The 20,022-nt window shown below is 47.6% G+C and overlaps 1 protein-coding gene across 7 annotated transcripts in view; it reads right to left on the bottom strand.

The window, feature by feature from the left end:
- Positions 1-12,566: 12,566 nt before the first annotated feature.
- Positions 12,567-20,022, bottom strand: part of ZSCAN25 (zinc finger and SCAN domain containing 25) — a 49,071-nt gene continuing 41,615 nt past the window's right edge. For all 7 annotated transcript variants that reach the window (XM_008248913.4, XM_008248912.5, XM_089320945.1 and 4 more), the window contains one exon: positions 12,567-14,114. In XM_008248913.4, the coding sequence (XP_008247135.2) occupies positions 13,282-14,114 (833 nt within the window). In that variant the 3' untranslated portion in view covers positions 12,567-13,281. The remainder of the gene's footprint in view (positions 14,115-20,022) is intronic.

The following is a 20,022-nucleotide window of genomic DNA, read 5'->3' as shown; positions in this document are numbered from 1 at the left end:
TTTCACTCTCATCTCCTGCTACCGGGTCCTTAGAACCTGTTCTCAGGGCTGGTTACTAGGATTCTAGCTAGATTCAAATTCTCCAACGTCTCTGACCTTCAAGACACAGACAGAGGGCAGAGGTGGTGTCTGAGATGGGCATCCAGATGAATATGTTGCAATTTGGACAAAGCCACCAGTGATCAACAAATGTGATGTTTTCCCACAGCACTGACTTGCTGACATAATCCTTGTTGCATATTAAACAATGAACCCAACTGATCACCTAAACTCTAGGAAGAGCAGATCTCAATCACTACTTCAGGCAGGTTGAAAAACTGATTTTGGCTCCTCCTAGAAGATATTATCAGGGACAACTCCAGCGCCTGCCACTAAAAGTAAAGATTTCTCTGATAGTTTCAGTTCTCTCAGAATACAGTCATTGAGCCGTGGCGCCGGCACCCCAGGTTCTAGTCCCGGCCGGGGCGCCAGAGTCTGTCCCGGTTGCTCCTCTTCCAGTCCAGCTCTCTGCTGTGGCCCGGGAAGGCAGTGGAGAACGGCCCAAGTCCTTGGGCCCTGCACCCTCATGGGAGACCAGGAGGAAGCACCTGCCTCCTGGCTTCAGATCGGCGTAGCACCAGCCATGGCAGCCATTTAGGGGGTGAACCAACGGAATGAAGACCTTTCTCTGTCTCTCTCTAACTCTGTCAAAAAATAAATAAATAAATAAATAAAGAATATAGTCACTAAAGTAGAGCCTAAAAGGCAGGTAGTTGTGTGTCAATGATACGCAAATCTCATGTTTTCCTACGGCACTGCCTCACTGGTACGAGACATGTTTAATATTAAACCATGACCTCAACTGAACACATGAACTCAAGGAGGTTCACACTGTGATAAAATAACATCGGACTGGCTGAGAATATGAACTGGATGGCCCCCAAGCACATCACTAGGGACAATTCACATTGATCTGGAAGGCGGTTATTTGCATGGTACCAAGTTATATTAGCCAAAGGCCCCGTGCAACTTAGCTGAAACATAAAACCTTAAGATAATCAATATTATCTGGGGGATGTCAATTAAAGAAATTCAATACAAGAGACATTCCCTTAGCAACAATAAAAAATAAAATTCCTCCAATACTTTTCAAGGCAGAGGCCATGTAGTATTTTATTAGTACTCCCAGAATGGGCTGATGGTGACGGACCTGAAACCACATGAAAACGTAAAGTTTTAGGATAAAAGCAAGTACAAGGGTTCTTCAAAAGTTTATGAGAGGCCGGCGTCGCGGCTCAATAGGCTAATCCTCCACCTAGCAGCACCAGCACACCGGGCTCTAGTCTCGGTCAGGGCGCCAGATTCTGTCCCAGTTGCCCCTCTTCCAGGCCAGCTCTCTGCTGTGGCCCGGGAGTGCAGTGGAGGATGGCCCAAGTGCTCGGGCCCTGCACCACATGGGAGACCAGGAGAAGCACCTGCCTCCTGGCTTCAGATCGGCGTAGCACCAGCCATGGCAGCCATTTAGGGGGTGAACCAACGGAATGAAGACCTTTCTCTGTCTCTAACTCTGTCAATAAATAAATAAATAAATAAATAAATAAATAAAGAATATAGTCACTAAAGTAGAGCCTAAAAGGCAGGTAGCTGTGTGTCAATGATACACAAATCTCATGTTTTCCTACGGCACTGCCTCACTGGTACGAGACATGTTTAATATTAAACCATGACCTCAACTGAACACATGAACTCAAGGAGGTTCACACTGTGATAAAATAACATCGGACTGGCTGAGAATATGAACTGGATGGCCCCCAAGCACATCACTAGGGACAATTCACATTGATCTGGAAGGCGGTTATTTGCATGGTACCAAGTTATATTTGCCAAAGGCCCTGTGCAACTTAGCTGAAACATAAAACCTTAAGATAATCAATATTATCTGGGGGATGTCAATTAAAGAAATTCAATACAAGAGACATTCCCTTAGCAACAATAAAAAATAAAATTCCTCCAATACTTTTCAAGGCAGAGGCCATGTAGTATTTTATTAGTACTCCCAGAATGGGCTGATGGTGACGGACCTGAAACCACATGAAAACGTAAAGTTTTAGGATAAAAGCAAGTACAAGGGTTCTTCAAAAGTTTATGAGAGGCCGGCGTCGCGGCTCAATAGGCTAATCCTCCACCTAGCAGCACCAGCACACCGGGCTCTAGTCTCGGTCAGGGCGCCAGATTCTGTCCCAGTTGCCCCTCTTCCAGGCCAGCTCTCTGCTGTGGCCCGGGAGTGCAGTGGAGGATGGCCCAAGTGCTCGGGCCCTGCACCACATGGGAGACCAGGAGAAGCACCTGGCTCCTGGCTTTGGATCAGCGCAGTGCGCCGGCCGCAGCACACCAGCCTTGGCAGCCATTGGAGGGTGAACCAACGGTAAAGGAAGACCTTTTCTCTCTGTCTCTCTCTCTCACTATCCAATCTGCCTGTCAAAAAAAAAAAAAAGTTTATGAGAAAATGGAGTTAAGTCTATGAATGAATACAAAGGAAATCCAAAGCAAACAATTGGAATATCTGTGGGAAAATGCAGGGCCAACTCATTACTTATCAATAATAGCCTGGAATATAAATGGCCTCAACTCTCCAGTTAAAAGACATAGACTGGGGCTGGCACTGTGGCATATCAGGTAAAGCCACTGCCTGCAGTGCTGGCATCCCATATGGGCGCCGGTTCAAGATCAGGCTGCTCTACTTCTTTTTTCTTTTTTTTTTTTTCTTTTTTTTTTTTTCTTGACAGGCAGAGTGGACAGTGTAAGAGAGAGAGAGAGAAAGGTCTTCCTTTGCCGTTGGTTCACCCTCCAATGGCCGCTGCCACAGCTGGCGTGCTGTGGCAGGAGCCAGGTACTTATCCTGGTCTCCCATGGGGTGCAGGGCCCAAGCACTTGGGCCATCCTCCACTGCACTCCCGGGCCACAGCAGAGAACTGGCCTGGAAGAGGGGCAACCGGGACAGAATCCGGCGCCCCGACCGGGACTAGAACCCGGTGTGCTGGCGCCGCAAGGCGGAGGATTAGCCTAGTGAGCCGCGGCGCCGGCCTCTACTTCTAATCAATCTCAATGCTATGGCCTGGGAAAACAGTAGAAGATCGCCCAAGTCCTTGGGCCCCTGCACCCATGTGGGAGACTTGGAGGAAGCTCCTGGCTCCTGGCTCCTGGCTCCGGATCGGCACAGCTCCAGCCACTGCAGCCAACTGGGGAGTGAACTAGCAGGTGGAAGATGCCCCACCCCACCCCCCGCCTCTCCTCCTCTCTCATGTAACTCTTTAACATAAAATCTGTTAAGAGAGACAAAGAAGGGCATTTTGTAATGATCAAAAGATCAATTCAACAGGAAGATGTGACTATAATAAATGTATATGTACCCAGGCCGGCGCCGTGGCTCAATAGGCTAATCCTCCGCCTTGTGGCGCCAGCACACTGGGTTCTAGTCCCGGTAGGGGCACCGGATTCTGTCCCGGTTGCTCCTCTTCCAGGCCAGCTCTCTGCTGTGGCCAGGGAGTGCAGTGGAAGATGGCCCAAGTGCTTGGGCCCTGCACCCGCATGGGAGACCAGGAGAAGCACCTGGCTCCTGCCTTGGATCAGCCCGATGCGCCAGCCACAGCGCATCAGCCTTGGCGGCCATTGGAGGGTGAACCAATGGTAAAGGAAGACCTTTCTCTCTCTCTCTCTCTCACTGTCCACTCTGTCAAAAATTAAAAATTAAAAAAATAAATAAATAAAATGTATATGCACCCAATGCCAGGGCACCTATTTTAAAGAAATGTTAATGGATCTAAAGGGAAACATAGGCTCCAGTAAAATAACAACAGAGGATTTCAACATCAAACTATCTGGCCGGCGCCGTGGCTCAACAGGCTAATCCTCCACCTTGCGGCCCCGGCACACCGGGTTCTAGTCCCGGTCGAGGCACCGGATTCTGTCCCGGTTGCCCCTCTTCCAGGCCAGCTCTCTGCTGTGGCCCGGGAGTGCAGTGGAGGATGGCCCAGGTGCTTGGGCCCTGCACCCCATGGGAGACCAGGATAAATACCTGGCTCCTGCCATCGGATCAGCGCAGCGCGCCGACCACGGCGGCCATTGGAGGGTGAACCAACGGCAAAAGGAAGACCTTTCTCTCTGTCTCTCTCTCACTGTCCACTCTGCCTGTCAAAAAAAAAAAAAAATCAAACTATCAGCAATGCACAGAACAACCAGACAGAAAATCAACAAAGAAACTACAGAGCTAATCAACATGATGGACCAAAAGAACCCTGATACCTACATAACTTTTCATCCCACAGTTGTATATACACATTCTTATCATCAGTGCAAGGAATTTGCTCTAGGACAGACCATATGCTAGGCAATAAAGTAAGTCTCAGTAAATTCAAAAGAATTGAGGGGTCGGCGCTGTGGCGCACCGTGTTAACAACCTGGCCTGAAGCGCCAGCATCCCATATGGGTGCCAGTTTGAGACCCGGCTGCTCCACTTCCAGTCCAGCTCTCTGCTATGGCCTGGGAAAGCAGTAGAGAATGGCCCAAGTCCTCCTGGCTCCTGGCTCCGGATCAGCACAGCTCCGGCCATTGCAGCCAACTGGGGAGTAAACCATCAGATGGAAGATATCTCTCTCTCTCTCTGCCTCTTTTCTGTGTAACTCTTTCAAATAAATATATAAATCTTTAAAAATAAATTCAAAATAACTGAAATCATACCATGCATCTTTTCTGACCACAATGGAATGAAGCTGGAAATTAACGACTCAAGAATCACTAGAAAATATGCAAACAAATGGAAACTGAACAAAGATGCTCCTGAATGAAGAGTGGGTAATAGAAGAAATCAAAAGGGAAATAAAAAAATTTCTGGAAACAAAGACAACACAACAGCTGGCGCCGTGGCACAAGGGGTTAATGCCCTGGCCTGAAGTGCCAGCATTCTATATGAGTGCTGGTTCGAGAGCCGGCTGCTCCACTTCCGATCCAGCTCTCTGCTATGGCCTGGGAAAGCAGTGGAAGATGGCCCAAGTCCTTGGGCCCCTGCACCCACGTGGGAGACCCAGAAGCAGCTCTTGGCTCCTGGCTTCAGATCAGTGCAGCTCTGGCCGTTGCAGACAATTGGGGAGTGAAGCATCAGATGGAAGACTTCTCTCTCTCTGCGGAACTCTGACTTTGGAATAAATAAATAAAATCTTAAAAAAAAAGATAATACAATGTACCAAAACCTATGGGATACAGCAAAAGCAGTGTTAAGTGGAAATTTTATAGCAAATGGTGCCTACATCAAGAAACTAGAAAGGCATCAAATAAATAAGCTATATGAATGCATCTCTAAGATCTAGAAAAACAAAAAACCAAACCAAAAATTACGAGGAAAGAAATAATTAAAATTAGAGAATAAACAAAATTGAAACCTAAGAAATACAAAATATCAGTGAAATAAAGATGATTTTTTGAAAAAATAAACAAAATTGATACATCATTGGACAACTATCCAAAAAAAAAAAGAAAAGAGGGAGAAGACCCAAATGAGTAAAAATCAGAGATAAAAAAGGAGATGTAACAGATACCACAGGAATAAAAAGAATCATCAGGAATTACTAGAAAGACCTGTATGCCAACAAATTAGAAAGTCTAGAAGAAATGGATAAATTCCTGGACACATGCAATCTACCAAAATTGAGTCACGAAGACATGAATAACCTAAACAGACCCATAACCAAGACAGAGACTGAATCAGTAACATCAACAAAGACAAGTGAGGACCAGACGGCTTCACTGCTGAATTCTACCAGAGTTTTAAAGAACAGCTAATTCCAATTCTTCTCAAGCTATTCAAACAACTGAACAGCAGCAGAACTGTGGCGTAGCAGGTAAAGCTGCCGCCTGCAGTGCCAGCATCTCATATGGGTGCCGGTTCAAGTCCCGGCAGCTCCATTTCCTATCCAGCTCTCTGCTATGGCATGGAAAAGCAGTAGAAGATGGCCCAGGTCCTTGGGCCCCTGTAACTGTGTGGGAGACCCAGAAGAAGCCCCTGGCTCCTGGCTTCAGATCAGCACAGCTCTGGCTGTGGGCCATTTGGGGAGTGAACCAGTAGATGGAGGACTCCTCTTCCTCCCTCTTCCTCTATCTCTCTGCCTCTACTTCACTATTTTTTTTTTTTTTTGACAGGCAGAGTGGACAGTGAGAGAGAGAGAGAGACAGAGAGAAAGGTCTTCCTTTGCCGTTGGTTCACCCTCCAGTAGCCGCCACAGCTGGCGCGCTGCGGCCGGCGCACCGCGCTGATGCGATGGCAGGAGCCAGGTGCTTCTCCTGGTCTCCCATGGGGTGCAGGGCCCAAGCACTTGGGCCATCCTCCACTGCACTCTGGGGCCACAGCAGAGAGCTGGCCTGGAAGAGGAGCAACCGGGACAGAATCCGGCGCCCTGACCGGGACTAGAACCCGGTGTGCTGGCACCGCAAGGTGGAGGATTAGCCTAGTGAGCCGCGGCGCCAGCCCTCTGCTTTAACTCGACCTTTCAAATAAATAAATAAATCTTAAAAAAAAAAAAAAAGGAGGGAGAGAAAGAGAACTATAGACTAATATCCCTAATGAATGCAGATGGAAAAATCCTAAAAAAAATATTAGCTAATCAAATCCAACAACACATGAGAAAGATCATTCATCTGGACCAAGTGGGATTTATCCCTGGCAGGGATGGTTCAACATAGGCAAATCAATAAATGTGATACGGGGCTGGTGCTGTGGTGTAGTAGGCTAAGCCTCTGCCTGCAGTGCCAGCATTCCACTGGGCACCGGTTTGTGTGCCAGCTGCTCTTCTGATCTAGCTCTTTGTTTATGGCCTGGGAAAACAGTAGATGTCCCTTAAGCCCCTGCACCCATGTGGGAGACCCAGAAGAAGCTCCTGGCTTTGGATTGACTCAGCTCCGGCCATTGTGATCATTTGAGGAGTCAACCAACAGATGGAAGACCTTTCTCTCTGTCTGTAACTCTGCCTCTCAAATAAATAAAAAATATTTTTAAAAAATAAATGTTATATATCATATAAACTGAAAGTAAAAATCATGTGATTATCTCAATAGATGCAGAGAAAGCATTTGACACAATACAACATCCTTTCATGATAAAAACCCTAAGCAAATTGGATATAGAAGGCACATTACTCAACACAATCAAGGCAATTTATGATAAACTCACAGCCAGCATCTTATTGAATGGGGAAAAGTTGAAAGCATTCCCACTAAGATCCAGAACTAGACAAGGATACCCACTCTCACCTTTGCTATTGAATTCAGTCCTGGAAGTTTTAGCCAAAGCCGTTAGGCAAGAAAAAGAAATCAAAGGGATACAAGTTGGAAAGGAGAAGTCAGACTATCCCTATTTGCAGATGACATGATTCTATATATAGGGGAAACAAAACACTCCACTAAGAGACTATTGGAACTCATAAAAGAGTTTGGTAAAGTGGCAGGATTTAAAATTAACACACAAAAATTAATAGCCTGGAGCCAGCACTCTGACATAGCAGGTAAAGCCACTGCCTGCAGTGCCGGCATCCCATACGGGTGCTGGTTCAAGTCCCAGCCGCTCCACTTCCGATGCAGCTCTCTGCTGTGAAGCTGCTATACCAGGGTCTGTGGTCCAGCAAGACTCCTGTTCATGGGCCTTATGCTGAGAATGGAACCAAGCCCCAGGGACAGGCTCCACAGAGAAGATGAGAACACGCATCTTCTGGTCCTACATTATGACTATGGCTAGAGAATCCACTTACAGCTCCAACACGTAACTTGCAACTCAAAGTTTTTAGCCCTTGGATAGGGCATTCCCAGACCTTTCACAGGGGAATAAACTCTCCCTAGTGATGGAATCACATCAGCAAACACAAATTTAGCTACAGATCTTCTGGAGATGGTAGGAAAGGTAATACATTCTAAGTGAAAAGATGAATGCTAATAGTCTGTGCCAAAGAGATACCCACAGGGAGCTACCACGACCACCTTCCTCCAGTCATTAAACCCGTACATCCCAGTTTCCAGTTTTTCTGGATCCTACGGATGAGTGAGATATTTAGCAGTTGTCTTCCTGCGCTCGGCTTCTTCCACCTAGCATGCCCTCCAGGTTCATCCACATTGCTGCAAACAACAGGATTTCACCCTTCTAAGACTAATATTCCATTGTGCTCACTGCCACACTGTCTTTACCACTCATCTGTTGATGGACACTTAGGTTGATTCCATGTTTTGCATAGTGCTACAGTAAACATGAAAGTGCGGATGTCTCCTCAACTACTGATTTCCTTTGTATGTACAATCAGCAGTGGGGCTGCTGGATTACACAGTTCCGAGTTTTAGTTTTTTTGAGGAAATTCCATAACCAATCCCCTCTTTAACTCCCTGACCCCATTCAAAGAAAAATAATTATTTTGCTTGGCCAGAGCCCAAGGAGTTCCCTGGCCCATAGTTAATGAAGGGCAGTGTGACATACAGTCAACATGTACAGATGGAATGCCTTTCCTTCCATCCCGTTTCCTCATTAGTCCTCCTCTCCACATGCCTGGTCATAGTCCCTGCTTGGGATCCAGTCACAGAGTTCTGTCTTCACACAGGACTTTAATCAGATTTGGGGCTGAGTGCAGAGCAAAGCAGGCCTCAGCTATCTTCCAGCTCACCTTCTTACCAGTGCACCCATGATACGGGTTACCGAGTGTCTCAATTCCTAACACAAGCATTTGGAACCCCAGTCTACTTGAGCCATCAGGAGTTGAGATGATTGGCAGAGCAGGATACAGGCGAGTCTCCAAACATAAATCACACAACAAAGGTAACAAAATATCACCTCAAACCTTAGAAATGATGCAGGGAAAAGCTGATATGCTCTTCCTTCAATCTGCTTTTGCCATGACTAACACAATGACTTGGCCCCAAGGGAGAAAAACTGAACTGAACAAGGAAGAAAACAGTTGGGTAGCAATGACTGAAGATGAGAAACATTCAACCGACCTTGCTCACGGAGGGGAAAGACGACTTTCCGGCTCGGCATCCTCTCTTCCAATGCAGGCTGTAGGTAAGTCTTCCTTCTATGGCAACTTTTCATACTGGCTCCAACCCTGGCCTGGAGGTTGCTCCCTTGGGGGCACAGGGAAAGAAACATCCTTTTTCTCATCCTATACACAGTGTTGTTACAGGAAGTTAAGCAGTATAATCATTCTTATAGACTCAGGACCTTAAGCCCAATCCCATAAATACAACATGTTTTCTTTTCTATTTTAATAAATTGCTTTTTCAAAAAGAAAATATACTTCCAATACCTGAAAAAATAAAATATCTGAGAGGAGTGACTTAGGAAAGAAGAATAATAAAATGAGACAATTTTAACAATAAAACTTACACGAATGCTCTCCCTCCTCCTCCCTCTCCCCCCTCACTTCTCGCCTTCTAGTATCTAGCTGAGCTGTATTTTTCTTCTCGCGATGATGGGAGATAATACCTGCATGATGAGATGAAGCGAGGTGAAGAATTAGACACTCGTGGCTTACAGCATTCGGCTACTACTGACTTTCTGACAACACACCAGGAGGTGATTTCAGATTATGAAGTTATACCTACGCTGACGGTCTGGCTGTTGATGATTGTCTGAAGGGTTTGTTGCTGAAAACTTTTGAAAAGATTGCAAACAGAAGTTGTCTCTTTCTAAGTCTTCAAAGCGAGGCCACAGAAGTTGCCATCCTTTGGTGATCATGAGTGGACTTTAATACTGCATTCCTTCCAATGATGCTATTCAGTATTCTTGTCCAATTAATTTATCCTTCAGTTCAAAGCTACCCCTAAATGACTACGTGTCACTCGTTTCAGGGAACTCTAGGATCAATGGCACTACTACGCGTTGTCAATCAGAACATATTTTCTGTTCATGTCTTCCACAGACAAGGTCTTTTCCATCCTAATCAAGCCTCTATCACATATCACAGCTGTAATTTTTGCAGCCTGCTGTGTAACAGCAAAACCAGTATGAATTTATTTTTTCATCTTCACAACTTCATGGAGAGAAGGCTCCTAATTAGCGTAAATCTCAGCAACCTCAGCATGCAATTTTCTTTCCTTATGAAGTCAACAACATTTACCAGTAAACTTAAAGGAAACGATCTAGTCTCTTTCTGGCAGGTCCAAATTGTCCGCATCACTGCTCGAGTGCTTGGGTGCGGTGGGCTGGGAGGGCACTACTAAGTGGTATAAAGATTCCTTGAACACAAGCGCTGTGATACCACAACACTGATCTGATACCCAAGACCACCCACTGACAGATAGTGTGTACAACATGGACACACTGAACAAAGGGATGACTCAGATCCCATGGAGGAAGTGGATGGCGTGAGATATGATTATGCTACTCTGAATGGTACTTAAGCAATTGTTTACTTCTAGAATCTTCCACCTAATATTTTCAGACTACAGTTGACCATGGGTAACTAAAACCATTGAAGGCAAAGCCACAAATAAGGGAGCAACTACTCTATGTTTTTTAAGAAAAGAAAAATGAAACGCAAATACAAAATATATTGATACTAAGGAACCAATGTTAAGATACGGTGTGTTGGGGTCGGCACTGTGGCACAGCGGGTTAATGCCCTGGCCTGAAGTGCCGACATACCACATGGGCGCTGGTTCTAGTCCTGGCTGCTCCACTTCCGATCCAGCTCTCTGCTATAGCAGAAGATGGTCCAAGTCCTTGGGACCCTGCACCCACATGGGAGACCTGGAGGAAGCTCCTGGCTCCTGCCTTCAGATCGGTGCCGTTGCGACCATCTGGGGAGAGAACCAGAGGATGGAAGACCTCTTTCTCTGTCTCTACCTCTCTCTGTAACTCTTTCAAATAAATAAATCTTAAAAAAAAAAAAAAGATATGGTGTGTTGGGGCCAGCACTGCGGTGTGGCAGCTGAAGTTCCCATTGCAGTGCTGGCATCCCATATGGGTGGCAGCTCCCGCAACATCTCTGACACCTCCCTGCGGTGGTTAGTGCAGCCGTGTGGGCACAGCTGCGGGGTCGGAGAATGAGGAGGGTCATTTACTAAGTTGAAAGCAAACACCAATAGCTACCTACCAAGAAACAAGTGACAAATCATGTGTTTCAAAACAGACTAACACAACTTTGTGTATGGTTACCATTAATCTTACTTACAAAAGGAAAAGAAAGGGGCTCAGCACTGTGGCGTAGTAGACCAAGCCTCTGCCTGTGGTGCCAGCATCCCATGTGGGCGCCAGTGTCCCAGGTGCTCCACTTCCGGTCCAGCTCTCTGCTGCAGCCTGGGAAAGCAGTGGAAGATGGCCCGAGTCCTTGGGTCCCTGCATCCACGTGGGAGACCTCAAAGAAGCTCCTGACTTCAGACTGGTCCAGTTCCAGCCGTTGCAGCCATTTTGGGGAGTGAGCCAGCAGGTGGAAGACCTTTCTGTCTCTCCCTCTCTATTAACTCTGCCTCTCAGAGATTGATGAATCTTTAAAGAGGGGGGTGGGGTGGGGGGGCATGCAGAACTCTCAGTAAAAGACATTAGGACATGAGACAAACAGATTGTGAGACAAACCACAGCTTGCAATCATAGTACACTGTCAATAAAAGACACATGAACTTAGCAGCCAGTGTTCAGCACACCAACGACAGCACTGCAGCCCAGGCTAGCTGGTTTCCAGAACATCAAATAGCAGGAAGCCATTTAGTGACAGCAAAATAATAAATGAAAGCATAAGCAGAGCTACAAACACTGCATCTTCTCACTTTTAAAGAAATTTTCTGGGCCGGCGCCGCGGCTCACTAGGCTAATCCTCCGCCTAGCGGCGCCGGCACACCGGGTTCTAGTCCCGGTTGGGGCGCCGGATTCTGTCCCGGTTGCCCCTCTTCCAGGCCAGCTCTCTGCTGTGGCCAGGGAGTGCAGTGGAGGATGGCCCAGGTGCTTGGGCCCTGCACCCCATGGGAGACCAGGAAAAGCACCTGGCTCCTGGCTCCTGCCATCGGATCAGCGCGGTGCGCCAGCCGCAGCGCGCCGGCCGCGGCGGCCATTGGAGGGTGAACCAACGGCAAAGGAAGACCTTTCTCTCTGTCTCTCTCTCTCACTGTCCACTCTGCCTGTCAAAAAATAAAAAAAATAAAAAAATAAAAAAATAAAAAAAGAAATTTTCTTAAATGCCTACAAACATCTTCATTTTTTCCAAACTGGCACTAATGCAAAACTAGCTACTATCACCGCATCATCTCCAATTGGGATCCAGACCACTGAGGATCTTGGGTGACAAATGTCTGGGTGCACCAAGGACAGGGGCTACTCAGAAACAAGGCAGCAAACACGTTCTAGGACAAAAAGCTGACAAGACCAAGGGTACAGGTTCAGACCCCAGGCCCAGGGATTCATGGGAATATTCAGATCCTGAAGCTAAACACATTCACTAAAACAAGCTCTTTGAGGTCAGGCCATTCCTTCCCCCTATTTTGACAATGACGCATCTTGAGCACCCACAGGAGTTTCTGGCACACTCCAGGGCCTCAAAAAGTAACTTGTGCAATGAATCACAGGAGAATTCGTAGAAAAGTACTTTATACACTGTACAGCACCATCAAACATAGGACATTGATACCAGGTCATCTTTCCAACTCACTAAATAATTTTTTTTTTACAGAATGGAATTTTTCTTAAAAATACTCTCGTGTTTATTCAGTGATCAATAGCAAAATATTAATTTCCAATAGTGGTTGTGTTGACAGTTGTTATAATGTGAGGAGTAACAGATCAGAGAAATTTTACAATGAGGGTGGAATGCTACAGTCAGAGGGGCATGGCATTCACCACAGAACAAAAGCACACCCGGGGTTATGGTTTCACACGTGCTCCCAACTCGGGCCTTACCCGTCTCCCTTGCCCCAGCATTCGGTGCCAGGGCATGGCAGGGATTCAGAAATTTTTGTTAAATGGAAAAGAGAGTGGTGAGGAGAGAGGCAGGCAGGATACAGCCCTCAGAAAAAAGAGGCTCAAGCTACCAACAATGAGAAAACTTGGCCTTCACCACCGCACTTGGGGTTGGGGGGCGTGAACACCCGCGGCAGGAACAAACCTCAGTCTGCAGTAAAAGACGGAACAGAAATCATTAGCACCGCGGGGGCGAGGTGCGAGCAGCCAGCCCGTGCCCTCTCCCTGGGCTTGGGAGTGACAGAGACTGTGTGTCAAGGTGCCCTTGTGCACCCCACCCTCCAGGCTCCCCGCTAAGCCCAGCAGCAAGGTAAGTGATGAGGCCACCCTCAGGGCACCGGGGGCTCCTGGCGGTGCTGGGTCTTCTGGTGCCGATTGAGGATGGATCGCTGGTTGAAGCTGCGCCCACAGGCTGGGCAGTGGTAGGGCTTCTCTCCCGTGTGGATCCTCTGGTGCCGGACCAGCCGCTCCCCCTTGCTGAAGCGCTTGCCACACACCTGGCATCCATACGGCTTCTCGCCGGTGTGGGCGCGCCGGTGCACAGCCAGGTTGGCGTTCCTGCTGAAGCTCTTGCCGCACTCGCAGGTGTAGGGCTTCTCCCCGGTGTGCGTCCTGCGATGGACCTGCAGGTGCTGCCTGCGGCTGAAGCTCTTCCAGCAGTCCCCACACTTGTAGGGCTTCTCCCCCGTGTGGCTCCGCTGGTGGACCTCCAGGTGGTGTCTCTGGCTGAAGGTCTTCCAGCACTCGCTGCACACATAGGGCCTCTTCCCCAGGTGGGTCCTCTGGTGCTTCAGGAGGTATTCTCGCAAGGCGAAGCCCTTCCCACACTCCACACAGCCGTAGGATTTCTCCTCCTCGTGCGTTCGCTGGTGTCGGACCAGGTTGGAGCTCCGACTGAAGCCTTTCCCGCACTCCCGGCACTGGAAGGGCTTCCAGAAGGAGCCGTGGGCCTTGAGGTCGTCGGGGAGCGGGGCAGCACCCTGCTGTGGGGGAGGAAGCCCTGGCAGGCAGCCCGCAGAGCCACCAGGCTCCTGCTCAGAGGCCCGACCAAGCCCAGGACCCTGGAGAGCGGAGTCCCCAAACCTCTCTGCTGTCAGCCCAGCAAACGCCTCTTTGACGTCTTCCTGCTGGGGTTTCGCCTCCTTCTCCTTGCTCCCGAGGCCTACAGGAGAAATGAAAAGGCCTTTTCAGGAAAGCCTGTGGAAGCCACGCTTCCACCCGTGTCCCATCAACAGCTCCTCTTCCCCCCTTTGAGGAGCGCTCTCACTTTATAGAGGACCTGAAACTAAAACTCGGACTTTTCCTTTACTTCTTCCCAATTCCCTCTTCACAGAGGAGTCTGACGAATTTGAAGGCCCTCCCACTTAACTCCTTTAAAAATCTAGCATGCTGATTCTGTCTCCAAGACACGCCCTGCTTACTCTCTCCTGGGCCTCTTCAGCACTTAGCACTACCACAGGACCCTGCGGGAGCAGCCTGCCTCCATCAGACGTTCGACCCTCCCCAGGCGACTGCAAACCTGCTGCAGCGATGGGGGCAGCGTGCAGCGATGGGGGCAGCGTGCGGCTCTCCACGGGCCAGCACACTAGTTCAACAATCTGCCCTGCTCACACTGCTCCTCCCTCTGCCTCCCAGGAGCCCAGCAGGGGACTGACTAGGGGGAGATGCTTGTGAAAGGCTGGCTGAATGGATGAGCCCAGGCTGTCAGCAAGGCTCCAACCGCATGGTGCCTCTACACGGGTGTATGTCACAGAACTGAAGGGCCCGGGCTTGAACCTCCCATCCTCGCTCTGATCCTTCTTGTACTTTCCCTAAGTTAACAGAACAGTTGTTTATAGAAGAGGATGAAGAGAAGAAAAAAAGGTACTAGGGAAGGAGCAACAAGGCCAGCGTTGCACACAGAGGGTAAAGCCATCGCAATGCCTGCATCCCATTTGGGTGATGGTTCAAGTCCTGGCTGCTCCACTTCTGATCCAGCTCCCTGCTGATACACCTGGGAAAGCAGCAGAAGATGGTCCAAGTGCTTGGGCCCCTGCACCCACATGGGGGACCCAGAGGAAGCTCCTGGCCCCTGGATTCAGCCTGGCCTGCCTGTCATTTGGGGAGTGAGTCAGAGCATGAAAGATCAATCTCTCTCTATACACATACACATATATAAACTCTCCCTTTCAAATGAATATAGATCTTAAAAAAAAAAAAAAAAAAAAAAAAAAAAAAAAAAAAACCAACAACACCACACTGAGGAAAGAGCCCTTTCCGGGAAAGCCATGAGAAGATAAAAGAAGCCAGTGCTCCATGCTTCCTGGTCTGATAAGATATGAAGGGCAGGTCGGCGCCACAGCTCAATAGGCTAATCCTCCGCCTGTTGCGCCGGTACACCAGGTTCTAGTCCCGGTCAGGGCACCGGATTCTGTCCTGGTTGCCCCTCTTCCAGACCAGCTCTCTGCTGTGGCCAGGGAAGTGCAGTGGAGGATGGCCCAAGTGCTTGGGCCCTGCACCCGCATGGGAGACCAGGAGAAGCACCTGGCTCCTGCCTTCGGATCAGCACGGTGTGCCAGCCTCAGCATGCCGGCCGCAGCGGCCATTGGAGGGTGAACCAACGGCAAAAGGAAGACCTTTCTCTCTTTCTCGCTGTCTACTCTGCCTGTCAAAAACAAAACGAAACAAAAAATATATGAAGGGCACAGCAACCACCTCTTATTCACTCTTCTGTTCTGTGAGCCTTTCATCCAAGTCAGAGTTTATGAAAATGTAGAGCTCGAGCTTTCACGACGCACTCACAGCACGTCCAGCACCCAGAAGCCCTGCCTCCACCTCTCCACTACTGGGTCTCCAAGGAGAACACACCACCCACACTGCCCCTGAACTACATGTAACTGAGTTACACAACGTTTCTGGCTTCTACTGCTCAGTGCTGTATTTGTAGAATTCACTCATCTCATGGGGTATGGCCGTGGTTTGTTCTTTTCACTGGTGCACAGTACTCTGCTACATCACAAGCTATTTACTAATTTGGGTAGTTTCTGGTTTTGATGTGTTATGAATCTAAACTAAGTCCAATGCTTGACCTAACTAGATCTAGGGAACTCTGAGTGCTAAGATACCATAAACAGGTAACTTGCATTTCATTTCTTAGGTGGAATTATGAGACTGGATTATGTTAGGACTGCCATTATTAGGAGATACACGTTGAAGTACCAAGGTACAAAAGATCAACATATCTCCAGCTTCCTTACTCCCTCCCTCCCTCTCTCACACATACACATTTCATAGATAAATACAGTGAATGTCAATGATGGTTAAGTCTAGATAAAGGTACAGGTGTGTTCACCGTACTAGTCTCAGCTTTTCTGATGTCTGCAATCTTTTTTATAGCAAATGTTAAAGATATAAAGCTCGCAAAAAATGAATAAAATGAAATATCGACACAAATACATTGGGAGAAAGCTGCCCTCATGCAAAGAAACTGGAGCTGGCAGTCAAGAGATCTGGTTTAAAATGCTGGCTTGAGGGGCTGGCGCTGGGGTACAGCGGGTAAAGCCGCTGCCTGTGGTGCCGGCATCCCATATGGGCGCCTACTAGAGTCCCAGCTGCTCCACTTCCGATCTAGCTTTCCTCGGGCCCCTGCACTCGCATAGAGGACCCAGATCGGTGCAGCTCCAGCCATTGAGGCCAGCTGGGGAGTGAACCAGCAGATGGAGGACTCTCTCTCTCTCTTTGCCTCTCCTATCTGTGTAACTTTTTCAAATAAATAAATCTTAAAAAAATAATAAATGCTGGCTTGAACCATCCCACTCCTGGGAATTTACCCAAGGGAAATGCAATCAGCATATGAAAGAGTTATCTGTACCCCTTGTTTATTGCAGCTCAATTCACAATACCTAAGACATAGAATCAACTCAAATGCACATCAATTGAAGACTAGATAAAGTAATTATGGGATATGTACACCACGGAATACCACACAATGGCAAAAAAAAAAAAAAAAGGAAATCCAGTCATTTACAACAAAATGGATGAATCTGGAAAACATCATACTTAGTGAAATAAACCAGACCCAAAGGGACAAATACCGTACACTCTTCCTGACCTGTGATAACTAATAGAGCACCTAAAAGGCGACCTGTAGAGGTGAAATTGACAGTTTGAGAAGCAATGACTTGAACAGCCCTTGTCTTGACTGTTGAAGTTTTTTTAATACTATTTGTTGGCCGGTGCCGCGGCTCACTAGGCTAATTCTCCTCCTTGTGGCACCGGCACACCGGGTTCTAGTCCCGGTCCTGGTGCCGGATTCTGTCCCGGTTGCCCCTCTTCCAGACCAGCTCTCTGCTATGGCCCAGGAGTGCAGTGGAGGATGGCCCAAGTGCTTGGGCCCTGCACCCCATGGGAGACCAGGATAAGTACCTGGCTCCTGCCATTGGATCAGCGCGGTGTGCCGGCCATGGCGGCCATTGGAGGGTGAACCAACGGCAAAGGAAGACCTTTCTTTCTGTCTCTCTCTCTCTCACTGTTCACTCTGCCTGTCAAAAAAAAAAAAAAAATACTATTTGTTGAACTCCTAACACAGAGTTAATCATATGTGTATAAAGTCAACTGAAAATAGATCTTAGTAAAAAATAAGAGTGGAAATAAGAGAGGGAGGAGGAAGAGGGGTGGGAGCATGTGTAGGAGGGTGGGCGTGGTGGGAAGAATCATCATGTTCCTAAAGTTGTAACTGTGAAATGTACAAATTTTGTAATCGTAAAGCTGTATAGATCTGTATGCATTCCTATGTACTTTTTTTTTTTTTTTTTTTTTTTGGACTGGCAGAGTTAGATAGTGAGAGAGAGACAGAGAGAAAGGTCTTCCTTCCATTGGTTAACCCCCCAGATGGCTACCACGACCAGCACTGCGCCGATCCGGAGCCAGGAGCCAGGTGTGGGTGCAGGGCCCAAGCACTTGGGCCATCCTCCACTGCCTTCCAGGGCCACAGCAGAGAGCTGGGCTGGAAGAGGAGCAACTGGGACAGAATCCGGTGCCCCAACCAGGACTAGAACCCGGGGTAACAGTGCCGCAGGCAGAGGATTAGTTTAGTAAGCCACGGCACCAGCCCCCTATGGACTTACTTCTAAGGGCACAGTTTAAAAACTTGCCATGGTACCCAAATTCCCCTTGAGCTGGGTGGTAAAAATACCATGTTAAGTGTTAAAGTGATCATATGGATAGGATTAAGTGTTAAAGTGGTCATATAGATAGGATTAAGTGTTAAAGTGATATCATAAATAGGATTAAGTGTCTGGTAATAACAACAGAATTCAAAAGGAGAGAATGCTCCAACATGGCAAGCAGTCCACACAACACTCAGAATGACAATAGCTTTAAGCAGCACTTTAACCTCAAAATCAGCCCTCAAGGCATTCTGGTCTGGCTAAAAAGCCCACGAGAGCATTTCAGGCATGGAAAGCCAAGACACTGTGGCAAAAAATGTCCCACGTGAAGGATCTCAGTGGGTGAGACCCCAGTGGAAAGAACTGGTCATCAAAGAAGGAGGTACTTTTCTCTGAAGGGAGGAGAGAACTTCCACTTTGCTTACGGCCTTGTCTAAATACTAACAGAGTTGGTGGATTCAAAAGCCTTCCATTGCCGAGGCAGCTCATGTCAAGAGCCTTGGGCAATCACTGATGTCATACGTAAGAGTGTTGTTAAATTAACAGGAGTCACTGAGCACTAACTTCCCATGCAAAACTTCTGTCCTCAAAAAGTTGTATTATGAGAGGTAACAGTAAAACCTGTTGTCAAAGATTTTATTTTATTGTATTAAGGGAAAGATAATCTTATGTCACATAAGTTTCAATTATGCCTAAATATGCAACTACATTGCTTATCTTCTTAGGTGCTTCCTTAATTAAAGATAAAACTCATTCTCAAGGACTTACTTTCTTTTAATACATTAAGTGGAAGATATTTTTATGTCCCATAAGTTATAGTTATGTCTGAGTGCTCCCAAAAGATGTATCACTCTTGGGTGCTTCTTTAAAGTTAATTAAGTTTCTTAAAAAAAAAAAAAAATAGTGAAATTAACTTCAAGATGCAATGACTGAACAGCCCTTGTCTCAACTGTTGAGAAACAGGCTTTTTGTGTGTGTGTGCAAATTGTTGAACTCTTAGAGTTGGTCTTCTGTGTATAAAGTTAATTGAAAACGGATCTTAGCGGAGAATGGGAATGGGAGAGGGAGGAGAAGGAGGGGTGGGAGTGTGGGTGGGAATGGTGGAAGAATCACTACATTCCTAAAGCTGTACTTATGAAATGCATGAAGTTTGTATTCCTTAAGTAAGTTTTCTTTGGGAAAAAAAAAGGAAAAAAGTTCATAGAGAAATGCATATTATGAAAAAACTGAAAAAATAAAATACAATGCTGGCTTGGCTCCTCAACTGCTGTGTGAGCCTTACTTTCTTCAACCTCCAAACGCACTGCACACTGACAGCTGTGTGGCACAGAGCAGGCGTGCAATGGTGCACAGTATTTAAGCCCCAAGACCAGAACCTGATGTCCAGCTACTTCCAGGGACCTCAACTTGGATGTCAAACTCAATTAAAGGGAGCCCTGCATTCTCCCTCCCACTCAGGGAAGCATCTGCTCCCTTGCTGACGTGAGCTCACTGACCTTCCTGTCACCCAGGCAGGACTGACAGTCCTCTGACTCCTCTCCCCTCTCCCATGGCCAGTCTGGGACCAACCCCAGGGAACCAGCTTCTGTAAGCCTGGTCCTGCTCTCAGCCTTGTGCCCATGTTACTTCCACACTGTAGGCTGACTCGACCCTGCCCCCACACAGTTTTCCTCACGTTACTCTGAGCTGAAAATGTTTACAAGGACAGAGGAGTCCACAGTCCTCATGGAGGCCTCACTCCACTGACCTCAGCCTGTCTTTCCCCTCTGAACATTCAGCTCTCACCAGGTCCCTCACTACCCCATGAGCAGCAAACAGATTTCTCCCATCTGCTTTGTGCACACGTCATCAACTGTGTCCATGACGCCAAATCAGCCTCCAAAGTCCTGTTCCGGTCCCGTGTCTGCCTACCCGTCCCCATTA

The sequence above is a fragment of the Oryctolagus cuniculus genome, chromosome 19 (genome assembly GCF_051225735.1).
Source record: "Oryctolagus cuniculus isolate XC-2025 breed Fujian yellow rabbit chromosome 19, ASM5122573v1, whole genome shotgun sequence".
Lineage (NCBI taxonomy): Eukaryota > Metazoa > Chordata > Mammalia > Lagomorpha > Leporidae > Oryctolagus > Oryctolagus cuniculus.
The sequence above is the reverse complement of the archived record's forward strand: the minus strand, read 5'-3'. Positions and strand labels throughout refer to the sequence as shown.